At 35.1% G+C, this 17,421-nt stretch overlaps 2 protein-coding genes, 1 long non-coding RNA gene and 1 other non-coding gene across 5 annotated transcripts in view; 3 read left to right on the forward strand and 1 right to left on the reverse strand.

Moving 5' to 3' along the window:
• The first annotated feature begins 936 nt into the window (after nucleotides 1-936).
• LOC125862042 (ubiquitin-conjugating enzyme E2 28) lies at nucleotides 937-6,049 on the forward strand. Of its 2 annotated transcripts, none has more exons than XM_049542018.1 (5): nucleotides 937-1,130; nucleotides 1,244-1,331; nucleotides 3,919-4,046; nucleotides 5,241-5,345; nucleotides 5,557-6,049. In XM_049542018.1, exons 2-5 carry the CDS (start codon nucleotides 1,262-1,264, stop codon nucleotides 5,698-5,700), a joined length of 447 nt encoding a protein of 148 aa, XP_049397975.1. In that variant the 5' UTR covers nucleotides 937-1,130; nucleotides 1,244-1,261; the 3' UTR covers nucleotides 5,701-6,049. The 2 variants fall into 2 exon arrangements, with proteins under 2 accessions (XP_049397975.1, XP_049397974.1); XM_049542017.1 differs by having other exon boundaries at nucleotides 992-1,130; nucleotides 1,248-1,331.
• A 1,314-nt stretch (nucleotides 6,050-7,363) lies between these two features.
• TRNAK-CUU (transfer RNA lysine (anticodon CUU)) lies at nucleotides 7,364-7,436 on the forward strand. Its single transcript has one exon. It is a non-coding gene; the product is annotated as a tRNA-Lys (tRNA).
• Nucleotides 7,437-8,997: 1,561 nt separating this feature from the next.
• LOC125862043 (uncharacterized) lies at nucleotides 8,998-12,336 on the forward strand. The gene is made up of 3 exons (XR_007446013.1): nucleotides 8,998-9,126; nucleotides 10,558-10,734; nucleotides 12,265-12,336. It is a non-coding gene; the product is annotated as an uncharacterized LOC125862043 (long non-coding RNA).
• Nucleotides 12,337-13,341: 1,005 nt separating this feature from the next.
• Nucleotides 13,342-17,421, reverse strand: part of LOC125862027 (uncharacterized) — an 8,916-nt gene continuing 4,836 nt past the window's right edge. The window contains exons 3-7 of the mRNA XM_049541999.1: nucleotides 17,021-17,165; nucleotides 16,697-16,915; nucleotides 14,454-14,640; nucleotides 14,143-14,338; nucleotides 13,342-13,774 (exon numbers count right to left, since the gene is read on the reverse strand). Coding sequence (XP_049397956.1) covers nucleotides 13,660-13,774; nucleotides 14,143-14,338; nucleotides 14,454-14,640; nucleotides 16,697-16,915; nucleotides 17,021-17,165 — 862 coding nt within the window. The 3' untranslated portion in view covers nucleotides 13,342-13,659. The remainder of the gene's footprint in view (nucleotides 13,775-14,142; nucleotides 14,339-14,453; nucleotides 14,641-16,696; nucleotides 16,916-17,020; nucleotides 17,166-17,421) is intronic.

A 17,421-nucleotide genomic window follows, 5' to 3' on the forward strand; every position in this document is an offset into this window, starting at 1 on the left:
GGTCTTATTTCATAACAAGGGTAGCCGACAAGTCCTAATCTTTCCAACTATCAAGCCTTCACTACTTGTTCGGCGCCCAACGTTAGCCATAGTCCATGCACCATTCATAGAGTTCCCAAACTCGTACGGATACCTTAGGCACTCTTTAAGGCCCTTGAGGTTCCTCCTTAAGGCAACATACTTAGGGTGATCCACTGTCAACAAACATGGGGAAGGCTGGTAGGTTGTCACCATGCATACCCTTTTTATATGTGGTTAAAAGAAATAAACTACACCCATGTTATATATGCTTTAAAAAATGAACTCAAGTGTGAAGAGTAGACATGTTTCTGTTCGAAAATAATGATGAGTTTTCCCGATCTCATATGAACTCTAAATCAGGTGCCATTTGTTCCTAACAACTCCTTTTGACTTTGTTCACACCTCTGTGAAGTTTCATCCCATACTCATGGAACAAGTTATAGCCTTCAGAAGCTTAAACTAATTATGGCAATGCCACTACTTCTCGGCTAAGTCAAGCCCAAATGTAAACAAACTTCAAATGACACCAAACTTGGTAATCATATCTAAAAATATCCTAGTAACAAAACTTTTATGTTAATTTTCTACATTCCAACTATTGCTCAAGAATGTACGATAGTGGCACTCGTTGCATGCACATCACCGTCACCTATAGGCTAGACCCTGAACTCACCTCATGTCCTTCATAAACTCATTGACACTCTTAGGACATGCAATACAACATTTTTAAGTGACTATCGCCTCCACATTGCCCTTCTACCAGATGCTGATTATCACGATTGACATTAAGACACGACACATGTATGGTTGATACTTGTGCGACCTGCTCGGGGCGCCCAATGTTATGGATACTAAGGCACGATGAAAGTAGCCCATAACTAGAAAAGTTTGGTAGGTGTCTGCCACTTTTAAATAATTAAGGGATCTAATTGTCACATCCTCAAAGCACTAGGGGTTGTAGGTGAAAATTACCTCTCACTGATACGTTACAGATCAAAAGCACTTTCTCATTTTTCTTCTCTGCTATATATATAAAAAAAATGGAGTCCTAATTGTTTCTTCACCAGTTCCAGAATTCTGAATTGCAGTACCACAGGAGGATCTCTGAGGTAAAAATTCTTCTCATCTCTTCTTCAGTTGTGCTTTTATGGTGTTTGATTATCTTCCTGTATGTGTAAATTTGTGCATTCGGAGTTGATCTAGGGTTTTGTTTTATGTTAAGTTAGGGATTTGGTCTGCTATGGCATCCAAGCGGATTCTCAAGGAGCTGAAGGATCTCCAGAAAGATCCTCCTACCTCTTGCAGTGCTGGTACCTTTTTCTTCTCCTTCTACTTTTAACTATTTTTTCTAAAAAATTCTAGTACTGTTCTTGCTGGCTTTGTTGAGGTTATAGGTTTGCTACTTCTTTTTTATTTTCCTTTTTCTATATCTGAACAGATCTTCTCTAAAATTTATTGTTTTGATTGTTCAGCTTCATGATTAAATGGTTAACATTTCTAGTTTGGGGGAAGTGTATAGAGTTGAAGATGTTTTTATTTGTGTACTAGTTTTATTTGTGTTATAATAATTGATGTCGAGATAAATGCAACATTCATTTGAATTGAGAAGTAAAATTGGGTTGATGCAATAGTTGAATTCAATGTAATTGGGTGTCTGCTCAACCTGCAAAGAATAATAGTTTAGGTTAAGTTGAATTTTGGGGATGAATACATGCTTGAAAGCATTTTGGGCATTTGGTTATCTTCATCAAGTCGAAAAAAGCGAACAAATTTGTAAAGAAATAGATTTAAAAGAAACTTTCAATTGATTAAAACTTGTCAAATGATATAGTTTAGGCATAGGATCTGATTAAATAACTAAAACTATCAGGTAAATAAAGTTTTGTTTTCTTTGATATAAAGATTATTCTTTAATGTTAACCCTATAAGGAGTTCAAAGTACTCGAAAAGTTTTTAATGTGATTTTTCCGTGTTATAACATAAAGAAAACTTCCAGTTAACCTTTTCAAAAAAAAAAATACATAAAGAAGACTTCAAAACCTAAACGGAGTTGTAAGTACTCGAATTTTGACCTAAAACATTTAATAGAGAATTAATTGGTTAAAATCTGTCATCAAAAAAATTGGTTAAAATCTGATAACAAATGAAACAACTCCTAAACCTAAAAAGAGTTCAAAGTGCTCGAAAGTTCCCTAATGTGATTTTTTTCTTCTGGCTTAATATCTCTGGATCTTAAAGGAAGTGTCAGATTCTTCTCTGATATTCTTTATGCAAATTCTCCAGATCATTATTTCGGCGAAAAGCTTAAATCACATCTAGCTCATTACTAGTAAAAGAGAAGGTCTGATTAAGTGTCAATGTAATTGAACTCCTAAACCTAAAAGAAGTTGAAAGTACTTGAATTTTGACCTAAAACATTTAATAGAGAATTAATTGGTTAAAATTTAATAACAAATAAAACTACTCCTAAACCTAAAGGAGTTCAAAGTGCTTAAAAGTTCCCTAATGTGATTTTCTTTTTCTGGCTTAAAATCTTTAGATCTTAAAGGAAGTGTCAAATTCTTCTATAATCTTCTTTTTACATATTCTCTAGATCATTATTTCGGCCAAAATCTTAAATCAAATGAACTTTTGACTTGTTAAAGAGAATATCTGATTAGGTGTATATATTATGTGTCGATGTAATTTTATATGCTGGGATTCGATGTGTTCTTGAAGATAGAATTGTGTTGAATGTATAAACATTTATCATGTCACCTTGGATTGAAGAAGTTACTGATTAATAGTTCAATTATAAAGGAGATACCTCTCTTACATTATTTCAATATATACCCAAAATACTTTGGACTGAATACTAAGCAATTTAAGAGCAAAGGAAGTTTAACAAAAGAATATAAACAACAAACAGTTGATGTCCACCACTCATCAACAAACACACCACTTAAGATAGGATAAGCACAACGCAGTATTAATTGTGAATTTGTGATTATTAAATTTAGCTGATTTTGTAGTCTTAAATATTAGGGAAATATTAATGACTATTTTGTGTGAACTCTTTTTTAAAAGACTATAAAAGGCGAACAACAATTCATCTAGGGGCTTCGTGCTGTTTGCATAATATAGATATATATATTGATTATTAGTAACCCATAAATCATTTCTACTTAAATACCGCACTTGGGGTTCACATCAGGTTTCAAACTCATGACATGCACCTACCACACATATCGCACCATACTACTCAGTGAACCAAACCCTGTTCTTCTGGCACATGATTGCATAAATTCAATTGCTTCTTGATTTTTTCCCCCTTTTGGCTTTGGACAGGAGAGGGAATATCAGGTCATACTCTGTTTGTGTGCTTTGAGCTTATATGACATTTAATGGGCTGCAAATGAGAGTCTTGGTAGAACTTAGCTCATCCCAAAATAGATCCTAACAAGATGGTTAAAATCAAAGAGAAATCTTGAGTTTGATAGCAGGTCAAATGGATTGGTATTCAGCATCGACTTGGAAAATAAAATCAATTAACATTATTTTAAGGGCAAAAACTCCGCAAACTATGTGTAATTAGTCATTCCTACCCTCTGTTAAAAGTCCCTTCATTTTTTTGACAGCTGCTATTCTAGGAAGATGCAACTACAACAACAACAACATACCTAGTACTATTCTAGGAAGAATCTTACTGGAAAAAAAAGAAGAAAAAACTATGGAGACTCTAGGAATTTAAGTAGAGCCTCAGGCCCTCATTAACATCTGCAAAGCTGTTCTCCGATTCTTGTGTTATATTAAATCAGCTGCTTGTATTGTGAGTTGCTGAAGAAACTTGTTTAAAGGTCTGCATGTGGCAAGTTGTTTTCTCATTTCTTGTGTTCTTGCTTATGTTATCTGTATTAGGCCCAGTAGCTGAAGATATGTTTCATTGGCAAGCAACAATCATGGGTCCATCTGACAGTCCCTATTCTGGTGGAGTGTTTCTTGTTACTATTCATTTTCCACCTGACTATCCGTTCAAGCCACCAAAGGTATGAAATTAGGGATCTGTATTGTTGATGACAACTTGATGATCAACTTGTTTGTTTGCTTATTAACATGATATTTCTGAAACTTCTCTTGCTTCTTTTATAAAATCGAATTTGTATCATTTTAGGCTTGTAATTTTACTGTAACAACTGGATTGAAGCTTCTTTGTTCATTTTATTAACTTTATTAGGTAAGCATAGATATGAAATCTCAACTCAACTGGTGTCAACTGTTGATTGTGATCCTTTTCATTTCCTATACAAAGTCACAACTCACATTTGTAAATGGCCTTCAATGAATTTTGAATTCTGGGTGTTTGACACCATCATATGTAATCTTGCCGATTTTAGAAACCATGTCATCAAGTCCATTATATTTTAATCTTGTTAGTTCTTTTCCCCCAAAAACTAGGAGCAGCAATAGCTCATGTTACAAGATTTAAGGAGGCAGAGCACACTGTATTTGAGAAGATGATGCTACATATGAAAGCACCTGAGTTCAACTTTAGTTTTGTGGCTGGTCCCATGCCCTGCGATTACAGTTTCAAATGGATATATGTCTCCTGTTTGGTGGACTGAGCTTCGATGATAAGGAAGCCATGGTAAAAGGCCGTGGATTACTATCATTGGCAGAGTGCATTCTGTTAATGCAGTTCATGAAGGTCTAGTACTGAGTCTTGTTGTTATTTGAGAAACTGTTCTGCAACGCTTGCTAAGTTACCAATGCATAGAAATCTAGTCTATTATCAGCAAGAGAGTATAGTTTGTCCACTTGTTTATTTCAACCAAGTGGTACGCCTGATCTAAGGTAGGAAGAGTATATCATATTGTGCAAATTGAAGAAGTATGGCTTAGATTTCTCTTTTAGTCGAGGCTTGGTGCATTGACAAACCATGAGATTTTGGAATCTCGGTGCTCCTTTCTTATAGGTGTATTAACAACTTAAGTGCAAGTTTTGCACATTGCTTGAGAATCACATAAAAGAATTTCTCTTCACATCTTTTTAACTGTGACATAATATGTTTCAAGATCTATTTGCCAAAGCACGTAAGTTTAAAGAACTTCTATGTGCAAAATCAACGAGCGACGTGGATGTCACTTCCCCACGTGATGTTGTTCTGCAACCTCCTTTACTTCTAATTTATTTTTCTTCCTGTTAGCAAATTTCTCATCTTCATTTTATGGATAAATGTGCAGGTAGCTTTCAGGACAAAGGTTTTCCACCCGAACATCAATAGCAATGGCAGCATATGCCTAGACATTTTGAAGGAACAGTGGAGCCCTGCACTTACCATCTCCAAGGTTAGTTGAATTTCTTGGTATAGGTTACCAGCCTTACCACACATCGGTCTTTTTGTTTTGGTTATTTACATCCTGAGATTTTTGAAAAAGTAAATTTGAACTATTTTACCAGTCTCATAATTCATCAACCAATCAAGTGCAGGCTGGGCATTCATCAGATTGGATTTTAGTTGGGTGTATTATAGGGGGTTAATTAATTTGTCCCTTGCAGGTACTGCTCTCTATCTGTTCTCTGCTGACAGACCCTAATCCTGATGACCCTTTGGTGCCGGAGATTGCTCATATGTACAAAACTGATAGGAGCAAGTATGAGACAACTGCCCGGAGCTGGACTCAAAAATTTGCCATGGGATAGTTGCTGTGACCATCTCTGGAGGGAGGGCTCCATCCCTGCTGTGGTATTTTGTATTATCTATGGAATAGTTGCTGTGACCATGGGGCTCCGTCCCTACTGTGGTATTTAGTATTATATATTATGTATTTAAGAAATTGTGTTCTTATGCATAATCAAACTTAAAGGCTGATGTTGTATTTAGTATTATATATTATGTATTAAGAAATTGTGTTCTTATGCATAATCAAACTTAAAGGCGGGAAAGTCGAACAGGGTCCTTCCTGAAACAATTTGATTTTCTCTGTGCTTGCAAGAATGTTATCAGTTATGGTGTTAAAGCTCTATGTTGGGTTCAAAGTACGCATTTTAACCCTTTGCATCTGCACTTTAGTTATCACTTACTTGCCTGCAGATCATTCCCAAACTTCTATGCGGAAGTTTATTTCAAGGGTAGTTTGCTACAAAACGTTGCTTATGAAACTTATTTTCCAACATCTATTAAGGAAGTCATTTTCCTCCTATGAAAATGTTTTCCAAAAATTTTGTCCGACTAATCGTGAGAAAATTTTAGTTGGTCAAAATATTTTTTCGGGAAAACAAGTTCTTTAAAAAAATAAGAAAATGACTTTCCTAGTGAGAAAAGGAAAAATAAGTTCCACAAGTGATTTTCCAATTCATGGTCTCCTCCCAACGACCTCAACCTACACCCGTTGACCTTCTCACCCCTCGTCTCCCCCAATAGCCCACTCTTCACCCTCGTGGTGTTTTCCTAACTTACTTCTAAATGTTCTTGAGACAACATAGTTTGCTCACTAGAAAATAAGTTAGAAATTCACTTATAAGAAAAAAAAAATCGGAAACATTTTCCTTCAAACCAAACACACTAGACTCGTCTCATTAAATCTCTCTATTTTTATTCCATCTAAATCTCTCTCCTTAAATCTCTCCGTTTTATCCTTTCATTCATTTACTTCAAATTGATATACTATCAAAATATATTCCATACTTTTTGATACACATTCGTTAATTAAATATGATAATGGATACCAATTTCAACTCAAACGTGATATACGTAATATCATACATTATATGTGTATTAACATATCAAATAAATAGGTGCTATACATACTAAATACATTAATAGTATATATACATATTATTTTAGTATCTTCTATTCTAAGATGTACAAATCAAATTGAAATTTCATAAAGGATACTCTGGATTTTATTTTCAATCTTGGCTGTTTGAATAAAATTAAAAGATGTTATTTGCTTTAGCGACTTCTTTTAAAGTGTGGAAACTAAAACATTACATGAAAGTATGATGAAAGTTTAAGTACTTGGAGATTTTAATAGTGTAATTGGTGGGTTATATGAATTTTTATTTTGTTGGTGACGATTTAATTACTTACTTCTGATGTATATAATAATAAAAACAAAAGTATAGTACTCTAAAAATATATACATATCTAACTCCGATTTTTCTTTGATTTTACTAGAAATGAAAATCATGAATTTGTGTTTGATTTGCAGAGTGTAGTAATATCAGGTGTTATTTTTTCTAGCTCTGGTTATTTATTTTTCTTTTCCTTTTATGTTTGGCCAGATTCTTGTTCTTGTTACATATGTGTGAGCACTGAAGGAATATAAATAAATTTAAATATCACAAAATATTAACAAAAATTGCCCGTCTAGCTCAGTTGGTAGAGCGCAAGGCTCTTAACCTTGTGGTCGTGGGTTCGAGCCCCACGGTGGGCGTTTTTTAAACTTTATTTCATGAGACAACGCAATGACTTTCTAATTTTGTGCGTTTTTAAAACTTTTTTTCATGAGACAATTTCACAAAGACTTTCTAATTTTGTTTTGATGTCTTGTTCGAAATTTATATTAACCTTTTTTTCACGAGGACAATTTCACAATGACTTCCTAATTTTGTTTTGGTGTCCTGTCCGATATTTATATTGGAGTTTGACTAATTCAAATTCGTGCTCTATAAAAATTCATTTGAAGAAAGCGCTCCATATTAAAAACTTGTCAAAGTAATTTGAATTCGTGTCCTATAGAGTCTATTTAGGGGAAACACCCTCTAGCAAAGATTTTTTTGTATTGAGTATTCAAAATCAAAACCTATAATTAGGTAAGGAGTAAACATATCCATTGCTCACCTCCTTTAATATTGAAATTTTAGTTTTGCATCAGAGCTCCTTTTCAATAACAACAATATATCTAGTATAATAAAATTTAAACATGATAAAATATACAATTTTTTCCTAACATTACGATAAGATTTCCAAATGTTATGCATCAGAACTCTAAAAAAAAAAAAGGCAAAGAAAAATAAAAAAAGAAAAAAGAAAGGCACTATAAACTTAAATCGACACTAAAAGAGTAAAACTATTACTTGATAAAAATATTGTTAAAGTTTGATTCGCAACAAAGAAGTTTTTGAAATTCTTTTACTAACTATTTAAAAGGAAATAATTATATTTGTCAACCAAACAAACATTATTTAGCACGGAAAATATATAAACGCTTCATATATCGTTTATTCTTAAATATGTTGAAATCTGAATAATTTAGTTGAATGTAAGAGTGTAAATCGAACCAAATTGATATGGAACTAGATTGAATCGATAATAGTCCATATCAAACCAACGCAAAACTTATGAGACATGCTTTGTTGGTACACCTTGAAGACCCAAAATCAGCCAAGTTCAAAACTCAACTAAATAAGCGAAACAAGTTAAATCAGCCGATCCATTTGTTAAGCATACTAAATATCATAACTAACATATTCCTTCGACATTACACATTTTAATGAAAAATAATTCAATCTTAAATACTTTTAAAAAAATAATATACTTTCTAAACAAAAATTAAAAAAAATATTTTTTAACTGAAAGAAATCGCATAGTTACTTCAAATTCGATATAAGTGATATAACTCACACCGATTATATCCAATACTCCCAACCTAATATCCAACCCGATCATGAACCGGCTGCATAATCCGTCAATCAGTCCAACTTAGTGCCAAAAGTTTAGATAAACAACTAATGGATAGATCGTAATTCGGGTGACTAAATAAAATATATAGCTAAATACAAACATCATAATATGAAGAAGTTCTAGAGTTTTCTAAAAGCATCATTGTCTCCTTTTGAAACATTCTTGAAGAAGAAGAAAAATGCCCACTGTTTTGTGTAAGTAAAAGAAAAACAAACAGTGGGCAAGAGATTCCAGAATTTCAATCTTTATACTTACATTCACAATTCCATAAACCCTAATTCACAAAATCCTCAAGCTTTTTCATGGATGCCCCGGAAAGTCTTCAACCTGTTTGTGGGCAAGAAGCACTTGATCTCCTAAATTGCACCACTGAATCGAGTTACGATAACGAGAAATGCCTAAGGTTGCTTGAAGCTTTGCGCCAATGCGTAATCAACAAGGTAATTTTCCATTTTTTCTAGTGTTGTTTGGTTTGATAAAATTAGTGTTTTTTCGTAGCTGTTGAATATTTGCTTCATTTGAGTTTTGATTTTGCATTTTTGCACCTTTGTGTGGTTGATAACTAGATAGTCTGGGTAGAGGTACTATAATTAAGGATTTAGAGAAAAAAACCTTTTTTTCCTGAACCAAATTGAGTTATAAGTAATGTAGGGGCGGAGGCAGAGCCACAGAGGCGAATTTAGGATTTGTAGAACATGAGTGCATCACTAACAAAAAGAAAGGGAACTATGCATTGAGCGTGAATTGATTCATTGTCCTCTGGGTAAATAAATTAACATTCAACCAAGTGCTCCATTTAGCCGTTTTGTAGCATTGGGCGCAAACGGATAATATTATACTCCTTTGTACCTTGGCGTAACAACCTTAGGACCTAAGGTGACACTAAGTGAGTTTAAGCCTGTAGATTTACCTGATACTTGTTAGTGGGAAGTAGCAGGTATTATGTTGACTAGACCTAGGTGCAAGCTGATTTAGGACACATCAAATTTTAGAAATGCAGAGGCTAGAGGATTTCTTGTTTTCTACCATCTTTAGATGTAGATAAACTACATGTTGAGTTAAACAAAATTATTTTTTTGTTCTAGAGTTGCAGGCTGTATGATGCTAACTTCTTGATCATGGAATCAGGGGAAAACAGAATCTTTAAGCAGTGATTAGCTAGTCTTGTTCGTTCATTGTAAATGTTTAAGAAAACAAAATGAGTTTTGAGGAATTGTTTCGCGGAAGTGATAGAATATTCTTGTTGGCGTGATAGAACCATGTTGTTTCCAGAGGTGCTTGTGATAGATGAGATCGTGGTAGATACACCAATTGTTATGAGAAACTTTTATAATAACAATGGTGTCAGAGTCTGCTTACAAGCATCTCGATTATCCCACTAGGTATTTGCCACCTCCCACCCGCCACCAAAACTAAGGCATATCGGAAGATCTCACCTAGTGTGTTCTGTTTTTGCTGAGTTATGAGTAATGTTAGAAACTACTTGAATGTTGAGTTCAAATTTCATGTCCAATGGTTAATTTCTTTGATATGCTTGCTTGCCCTTCAAGATCATTGGAAGGTGAGGAAATGATTTACTCATGATTCATGAGAAGCTAATTAATTTTCTCTTGTTTCCCTTTTTTACATATGTAAGGAAAAGAATTAGAGTAGAAAAGACAAAGACAGCTAAAAAATAATCTTGAGCTTGTTATTCTGTTGCACATTGCAAATATCAAGTAGATTTGTAACCTTTTATTGCTAATTTACCGATGTCATGTTGATTAGACAATGAATATCTAGGATCTTTTCAGTGGAGACAGACAAAAAATAGGTGATGCCACTGTTAGGCCAATATTGTATTTCTGTAATTAAAGCATGTTATTTTGAAGGTAAAGCATGATAATATCAGACAGTGTTATGTTAAAATCTAAGTGGACACTTAGATGAGACAGTGGACATACAAATGTTGAAAGCTAGTGCAAAAGGTTGGGTCTAGTTTCAGAAACCTTATGCCAGAATAGACTGATATAGACTTTATAAAGGTTCAATCGCTGCATGATAGAAATGTAAGAAAACAGATCACTTCACAACATCATAAAACTAAACTCAATACTATTTTGCCACTAACACCTTTACTATTTCCTGTTCTCATGTTGTGATTTTTTTTTTGAGAAGTCTCATATTCTGAAATTTCATCAATAAATTTGTCAATGTAAACTGTTCTGGACTTCTGGTAGATCATGTTTGACAGATGGAGCAGTTGCTCCTGTACTTAAAAAGATACACGGTTTGGGAGTGCCTACCGAACATTTAACACATTATTCCTTGTTATATATGTACTCTAACAACGATATCTCAGTCCTAAACAAGTTGGGGTTGGCTATATGAATCCTCACTAACCATGTTTTTAGTTTCAGTTCAAATCGTATCATCGTCATACCAAATAAATATAACTGTGAAAAATAAATTATATATATTCATATAAATAGTAGTAATAGAAAATAAAAGTCCTCTATATATTTATAGATGTATAAATCTGTGATAAGGTTAGAATACACATATTGAAACAATAGTTTCAAGATCAACTTATTAACAAAACTAAAACCTATTCTCAACTAGTATATATCACCTATATGGATTTTTTTGTTTTACTGTGCCCAGGTCTTCCACGACAACTTCTTTTCATGTGATTTTAGGTATGCCTCGCCCCCTTTTAACACTATCACTCTCAGTAGTTTCACACCTATAGAGCGGTGCATTTATAAGTTGATGTATGACGACTTAACAATCTCCGACCTTCCCTCATTTTATCCTCAATCTGTGTTAGTTGCACCTTCCGGCGATTGTGGCCTTTATAAATCTTATCTATTCTTGTATGACCGCATGTCTATCTTAGCATCCGCATCTCTGCAACACTCATCTTGTGGATATGTTGGACTTTAGCAGCTCAACATTTACTATCATATAGCATTGTCGGTCTTATAACTATTTCGTAAAGCTTACCCACTTTTGTAGACATCCTTCTATCATATAACCCCACAATAGCTCTTTCCAAACCAAGTTGAGGTCAGCTATATGAATGAATCCTACTGACCATGTTACTCCATTTAAGCTTATCAAATATCTTGCTACTGCAGCGAAAATTGCCTTGTAGGTAAAAGCTCATTATGGGAGCATGTTTCCTGTCAGTTGGTTTGCTTTCCAAATACCACCAATTTGGCTTCTTTAGTGGAGGCTAATTCTTGAAAGAGAAGTATGTGTCGAAGAAAAGCTTAATAATGAACATTTTGTTCTTGCATGAGGCTTTCTGTTATGCATCTAAGCAGAAAACATTCATAAGAAACTTGTAGTAGTTTCTGTTTTCAAATTCGGATGAAATATTTTTTTAACACTCCAACATATCTTCTCATTCAAAGGATTATATTTCAGCAGGAGAAGCTACTATAAGTTTTAGCCCCCTTGTGCGTAGTGGTTATTGATTCATTAATTATTTTCGTTAGTGTTCATTACACTTGTTTATATATAGTGAGAAGTAATCTGTGTCTTGTTGTGAGTTGTAATTTGCATATAATGGTGATTTTCATGTTCTTTTGCAGAAAGTAAAGAAGTTCTCACTTTCTGATCCGAGGATTGGGAAACCAGAAGGGAGCAATGAGAAAAGAAGTTAAAGAATGTCTTCTGTGTTGTGAATTTGCTCTTGATTCTTCTAATTCAGTGGAATAGGAATTCACCTTCTTATTTATTGTAACAGAAGATAGAGTTTTTTTAACATGTACAAATGTCCTAAATATCTCATTTCTGTTTCGTACATCGGTCATTTTAAGATCTTCTTCATGACTACTTTTACTGTTTTAGCAAAAGTTTTAGGATGAACCATAATAGCAGGTGCAGCTACGCTGAATTTGTGGGCGAGAAACAATTGTGTTTAGTCTTTTTCTGTCATAACTTTGAAATCATGAAAATTCGATATGGTTTGTGAGAATTCAAATAAGACATATATGTTGAATATAACACTAAATCATATCAGTTTACCATGACTTGTACGTCCCAATTTGAGTCTTCTTATCTTTTTTTTGGTAGCTCTGAAAGCATGACAAATATCAACGTGATGACTAGTAGGTCTAATGTAACTCTATAAGTCTGTCATGACTTGCATGTCCCAATTCGCTCTGACAGCCATTTCTCTCACTCAACTTGAGAGTATTTTGATTCAAATTATTTTCATCAAACTTAGATCATTTCACCATAAATATCAAAACTGATAATGATAATTCAAATAACAGCAGAGAAATATCCCTTTGGCCTCATCTTCATCTACATGGGCTATAGACTGGACAAACAAATATAGATTTTTTATCAACCATCTAATTTTTGCAGCACCACATTCTCAGAAAGTGTAGACAAAATTTCAATGAAGGGTGAAACAATCACACATCCATTTCACCATACCTCTTGGTGACCACATAAATTTCCGCAGTGTAAAACGATACAAAGCATTTATCAAGAAAGCAACTGCCTGACCATAATTTATCAGATCTTCAACAAACAAACAGGGCATTTAGGACAGTGATGCTATTTGTAAGATCAAAGAAATTTAAAACTCAGTCCCTTTAATCAATTATCCCAAATGAAAGAAATTAAGCAAATGAATCACTTCCTTCTGCTATTGAAAAGGTAATAAGGGAAATGATCAAGATAGATGAACTATGTTCAAACTGGTTGAAGTACACTAACATAATTTACAATATATCGTTGCCATGAGAACGTAACATAAAAAAAAATTTGGATTACTCCGTCTCACTACACAGCATTCTACTAGGCCTCCTGTGCCACGCCTTTTTTGAGTGCACAACAATGCCAGATTAGACTTGTTGAGATAAGAGATACAATGTGAATTACAAACTCTTCACAACTTTTCTTTCAACATTTAATACAAGAGAGAAAGGGAAAACAAAAAGAACACAAAATCAAATGGAAGCTAGCAGAGCTGGCTAATCCTCCTCAGATGCAACTCGCTGCTTCTTCCATTTGTAAGCAGCTTCCAAGATTTTGAGATTTGTGGTCTGTGTTTCCTCTGGGAAAAGATAGTCTATGTACTCCTCATAACTGCAAAATTTGAAAGTATATGATGCCAAAAGGGGTCAGCAAACGTCCAAGCAAACCTTACAATACAAAACAAAGTTATTCCTTGTAGCAATTCGCTAATTCATGACTTCATATACAAACAAATTGGGAGTGGCGAAACACCTAATCAAGTTACATAAGGAATGCAGACTAAATTTAAACTAAGCACTGCCATATAAGCAAACAATTTAACCAGAACTCATTTTTTCTACAACATAAAACTAAGAAGACATAGGGACTCAACCAACCTCCCAACAAAATTTTCTCTCCCCAATTTGTTTTTTGCCACAAACAATCAAAAGATAAAAAAGAAGATTATCAATATGTAAATATATAGTAAAAGAACTTACGCTGCTGGACCATCCTCCATGTCTATTTGCCTTCTCTTCTTGAGTTTCTTTGGTAGTTTAGCACGGACTAAACTGACATCCCCAAGCTCAGCAAAACCACTTTCCATATTTAGCCACTCTTCGAGAAGCATTGCTCTTTCTTCTTTTAGTTCGGGTGCCGAATTTCTGAAGTAAGAAACTGCCCTCTCAAAAACATCTAAATAAAAAAAGGAGTAAAATTATTATCAACACAGAATTCAAAATTAATGGAGAATCTAATGATCACTGGGTATGTTGTAATGGAGAATCTAGTAATCATATAATTTTCTCACCTCTGGCACGTTGCAGGCAATTCTTTTTCAGTTCAATATCTTCCTCAGCCTCTGGATCCATAGCCGAAGCTTCAAACTTCGCATAACTTATCCACACCTTCAAGTGTTTTGTGCGGTTAAGAAGTCTTTCATATAGTGCTCTAGTTCTTTCAAATTCACCCTCAGAGATCTCAAAGTCGATGTAAGCCTATCAGAAATGCATAACAGTAGCTTGTTAGAATGTATGTAATTGCATATACCTAAACTAAATTGCACAAATATTATGATCTCTCACCCTTAACCAACAGCAGAAAAATTAAAATGAAAAAAGGCCTTCAACATAACAGGAGAGACTATTTGTTGGCATTCTACAAGATAGTTCCCTGAAGATGAATGCTTCTGGGAAGCTTCACCACTATGCCGATTTAGTTTTTCCCACTAAGTTGTCTTATAGACTTGAAAGCAATATTAATTACTGACCTAGACAGGCCATGACCACTGTTAAATTAGGTCTTAGACCTAACTCACACCCCAAAAGCTAGCTCAAAGGGAGGAGGATTGCCCAAGCCTTATAAGGAGTCCACCCATCTCATTAACCACCGATGTGGGACTTTCGTCATTCTTTAACACTCCACCTCACGCCAGTGCTTAGCATCTGGTGCGTGGGCAATTTTGATTTTGGGGGCCCTAACATCAGGTGAGACGAGTCCTGCTCTGATACCATGTTAAATTAGGTCTTAGACCTAACTCACACCCCAAAAGCTAGCTCAAAGGGAGGAGGATTGCCCAAGCCTTATAAGGAGTCCACCTATCTCATTAACCACCGATGTGGGACTTTCGTCATTCTTTAACACTCCACCTCACGCCAGTGCTTAGCATCTGGTGCGTGGGCAATTTTGATTTTGGGGGCCCTAACATCAGGTGAGACGAGTCCTGCTCTGATACCATGTTAAATTAGGTCTTAGACCTAACTCACACCCCAAAAGCTAGCTCAAAGGGAGGAGGATTGCCCAAGCCTTATAAGGAGTCCACCTATCTCATTAACCACCGATGTGGGACTTTCGTCATTCTTTAACAACCACACCAACAAATCTGGGTGAGGATACCAGTTCTTTTGTTAATATAAGGGAGCAGCAAACTAAAGGTACAAAAATGGTTTTGAGGAATATCCAGAAAGGCGGCCTGAGAATTCAAGCATTTAAGCAACAAGGAACACGTGGAGCGCAGGACAAATAATGAATCCACAGCACTGGACCCTTGCTTAAAGTATAGAGGTGACTGTCTGTTAGTCTCCAAATGCATAACATAAGAAAGCATGATGAGCATTTTCCCAAAAGCTTTGTTTTCTTTTCATGCCCTGTGCAGTTCTTATCCCATTTTTATTAACATCCTAAGAAAAAGGGTAAACCTATGCTCAAACTAGTTAGTTGTTTTCCCTAGTGCAGACATTCCTTCCACAAGTACTCTTTTACTTTTTTATGACCGAAAAACCTGTCAGGGGCCTATCCTTGGGACATGCTGCAACCTTAGAAACTCGGGGATAGTGGGTCTTCCCCGCTACCCTTCTCCACTTCAATACCAGGCTTAGTTCTCATGGCGCATGGCTCAAATCTTTGATGTAAGCCACAAGTCCCTCAAACCTTTGCCACTTGAACTAGGCCTTGGGGACCTTCACAACTATTCTTCTATTACCAACTTCCTGGAAATCTTCAAATCATATACGTTGCACGTATTGATGACACTTAAAAAGACCATGGAGTTTGGTATTTTCAAAATGATAGCCATGAGTATGGACAGTGGGAATTGAAAGAAATTTCTCTCTAAGTCGGGACAACATACAAGATAGTCAGTACTTCATAAAAAAAGGCATACAGGATTAGTCAATTGGATGTCAATGGTAAAACTTCTCCTGTAATTAGGGACAGTCATCCTTGACCGGCTTATTAGTACATAAGGAATCTAGATGGATTTGACGTACATAAAACAATGTTAAATGGTGCTAAATCTTTTCTTATAATGCTTTTGAACATCGCTGGTGTGACCTACTAACCTCCAGTTAATAAGTGACTATTGAGGCGGTTCCTTTTCTGGGTTCATACCAAATCCAAGTTGCTTAATTATGCAAAAAACAGTCATCCTAATAGAACTGCCTGGAGTCCCAGAAGCAGCACTAAGCAAGAACATGAGTTGCTAGGAGACGATTACATTCTAAAATAACTTTTTAACAAAACACAAGCATATCAGCTAGTAGAACAACACAATACCTTCCATAGTAGCTCTGGCATATCCAGAGCAGGTTGGTCAATTGCAAGCTCAAAAATAGCCCTGGCTCTATCCGTTTCATACAAGGACCGCTCCAACTCGGCGAATTTGCTCCAAGCATAGCAATTTTCTGGAGACCATTCCAAGTACTTCTCATAAAGCTTTCTGCAACGATCTATGTTTCCAAAATGCAGCTCTATCTCTATGTACTTCTTAAATATCTGTATTATAGTAGAGAAGACATGTATAGGTTAGGTAACATGCAAAGGGATATCCCTCAGAAATATTAGAAACCCACATAAAGATGTCTGGGGGGCGGGGACTACCTTGTCTTTAGGAGCCCTTCCAATTGCTTCTCCAAGTAGAAGTCGCGCCTCCTTGAGTCTTAACTGCCGAATCTCAAACTGGGCAGCCAACAACCAAATCTTTGCAAATGAAAACTTCTGATGCGGAATCAGCTTAAGACACTCCCTGATGAAATGAAAAGGAGCCTTTCAACATACGAAATAACTAAATGACCTTAACTGAGTAAGCAGAGGGCTAGTAACATCACAGATTATAAAGATTTCAGATGTATAGCGACGAGAGAAATTCTGATGGCTAAAGGTAAGAAGGGTATCCTCATAATCAAATGTTTTGTCAACAATGTTTGCTACACAGATATAAGTACACGATGTCACATATGCTCTTCTTTTTATGGTTAGTTTGGTTTTTTTTTTTTTTTTTT

This window comes from Solanum stenotomum, chromosome 4, assembly GCF_019186545.1.
Source record: "Solanum stenotomum isolate F172 chromosome 4, ASM1918654v1, whole genome shotgun sequence".
Taxonomy (NCBI): Eukaryota; Viridiplantae; Streptophyta; class Magnoliopsida; order Solanales; family Solanaceae; genus Solanum; species Solanum stenotomum.